The 1,253-nt window shown below is 32.8% G+C and overlaps 1 protein-coding gene across 1 annotated transcript; it reads right to left on the bottom strand.

Moving 5' to 3' along the window:
• Nucleotides 1–375: 375 nt before the first annotated feature.
• On the bottom strand, nucleotides 376–1,247 carry LOC101494065 (sugar transport protein 1-like). Its single transcript, XM_004517094.4, has 2 exons — nucleotides 1,157–1,247; nucleotides 376–966 (listed from the first exon to the last, which is right to left on the bottom strand). Exons 1-2 carry the CDS (start codon nucleotides 1,226–1,228, stop codon nucleotides 493–495), a joined length of 546 nt encoding a protein of 181 aa, XP_004517151.2. The 5' UTR covers nucleotides 1,229–1,247; the 3' UTR covers nucleotides 376–492.
• Nucleotides 1,248–1,253: the final 6 nt, after the last annotated feature.

Here is a 1,253-nt window from a genome sequence, read left to right as displayed (position 1 = left end):
GTTGAGTCTATGCCATTTCTCTACCAGACTACCACCCAATCCCACTTTACCTTAATTTTTCTAGCATCAAAGCACGTGAATAAAAGGACATACAAGTAATGGATAGATAGTTGCATTGCTTGTTGTTTTGCAGTCTTGTTTTTGCCCAGTCTTTTTTGTTGTTGTTGTTGCGTTTTATGTAATTGTGTTTTGCATAAGTTTTTAATATAAAATATTATGGTGTTTGTGGGAATAAATATTGCATGTGGATATATATTGGATGCAAATTTGTGTTTTTAATTTTTATTTTCTTTACTTTCTTTTTGTCTATGTTTATAATCACATATAATTTGCTTCAAAAACATTATAACTAATTCAACAATAACCCAATGATACAAAATAAATTTGACATTAAAAATATATAAAACTTGATCATAGTGTCATTTTTGTACAACAGTAGAAAATAAAAAGAAAACTAATTTCTTAACAAAATAAAATAAACTAAAATCTAGACTAATGAGTATGAACTGGTGGTATTTGCTGGTCCATCTCAACATCATTATCATCATTATGTTCTACAAATCTAGACCAATAAGAGTGAGATCTCCAAACACTGCCCATCTCATCAATAGAAATTCCTTTAGTTTCTGGCAGCATGAAGTATACAAAGATTGTCATAGCCACAACAAAGGCAGCAAAGAATATGAACAATCCAAACTTCATATGGCAGAGCATGGTCAAGAAACATTGTGCCACAACGAATGTGAAAAACATATTGCACGACACCGTGACACTTTGACCAGCTGAGCGAATCTCCGATGGGAATATCTCACTCGGCACCAACCATCCAAGTGGACCCCATGACCAAGCAAAACCAGCTATATAAATGCATAAAAAGAACACAACTAGAATGGCATACCACTGTGGTAAATCACCCGGACTACCATCAGTTCCAAATTTCGCCCAAATTGCAGCTGCAACTACAATCTGCTCACATCAAATAAAATATTGTACAACACAGTCAATAGTCAATGTAACAAAATTATAGCTTATTAATTAATTTTACACTAAACAAATATTTTGAGCTTATAATATATATATATCATTTCACTACCAATTAATAAGCTTAAATTTTCAAAATGAAGTTGATATTGAAAATTAAAAAAATAGAAGGTACCTGGCTTATTATCATCTGCACTCCACCTACAAGGAAAAGCGTTCTCCTCCCCCACCTATCAACACCATACATGGACACACAAGTAGCCACAAGATTT

Source organism: Cicer arietinum, unplaced genomic scaffold (genome assembly GCF_000331145.2).
Source record: "Cicer arietinum cultivar CDC Frontier isolate Library 1 unplaced genomic scaffold, Cicar.CDCFrontier_v2.0 Ca_scaffold_5261_v2.0, whole genome shotgun sequence".
NCBI classification, from domain to species: Eukaryota; Viridiplantae; Streptophyta; class Magnoliopsida; order Fabales; family Fabaceae; genus Cicer; species Cicer arietinum.
This window is presented reverse-complemented; position numbering and strand designations above follow the sequence as displayed.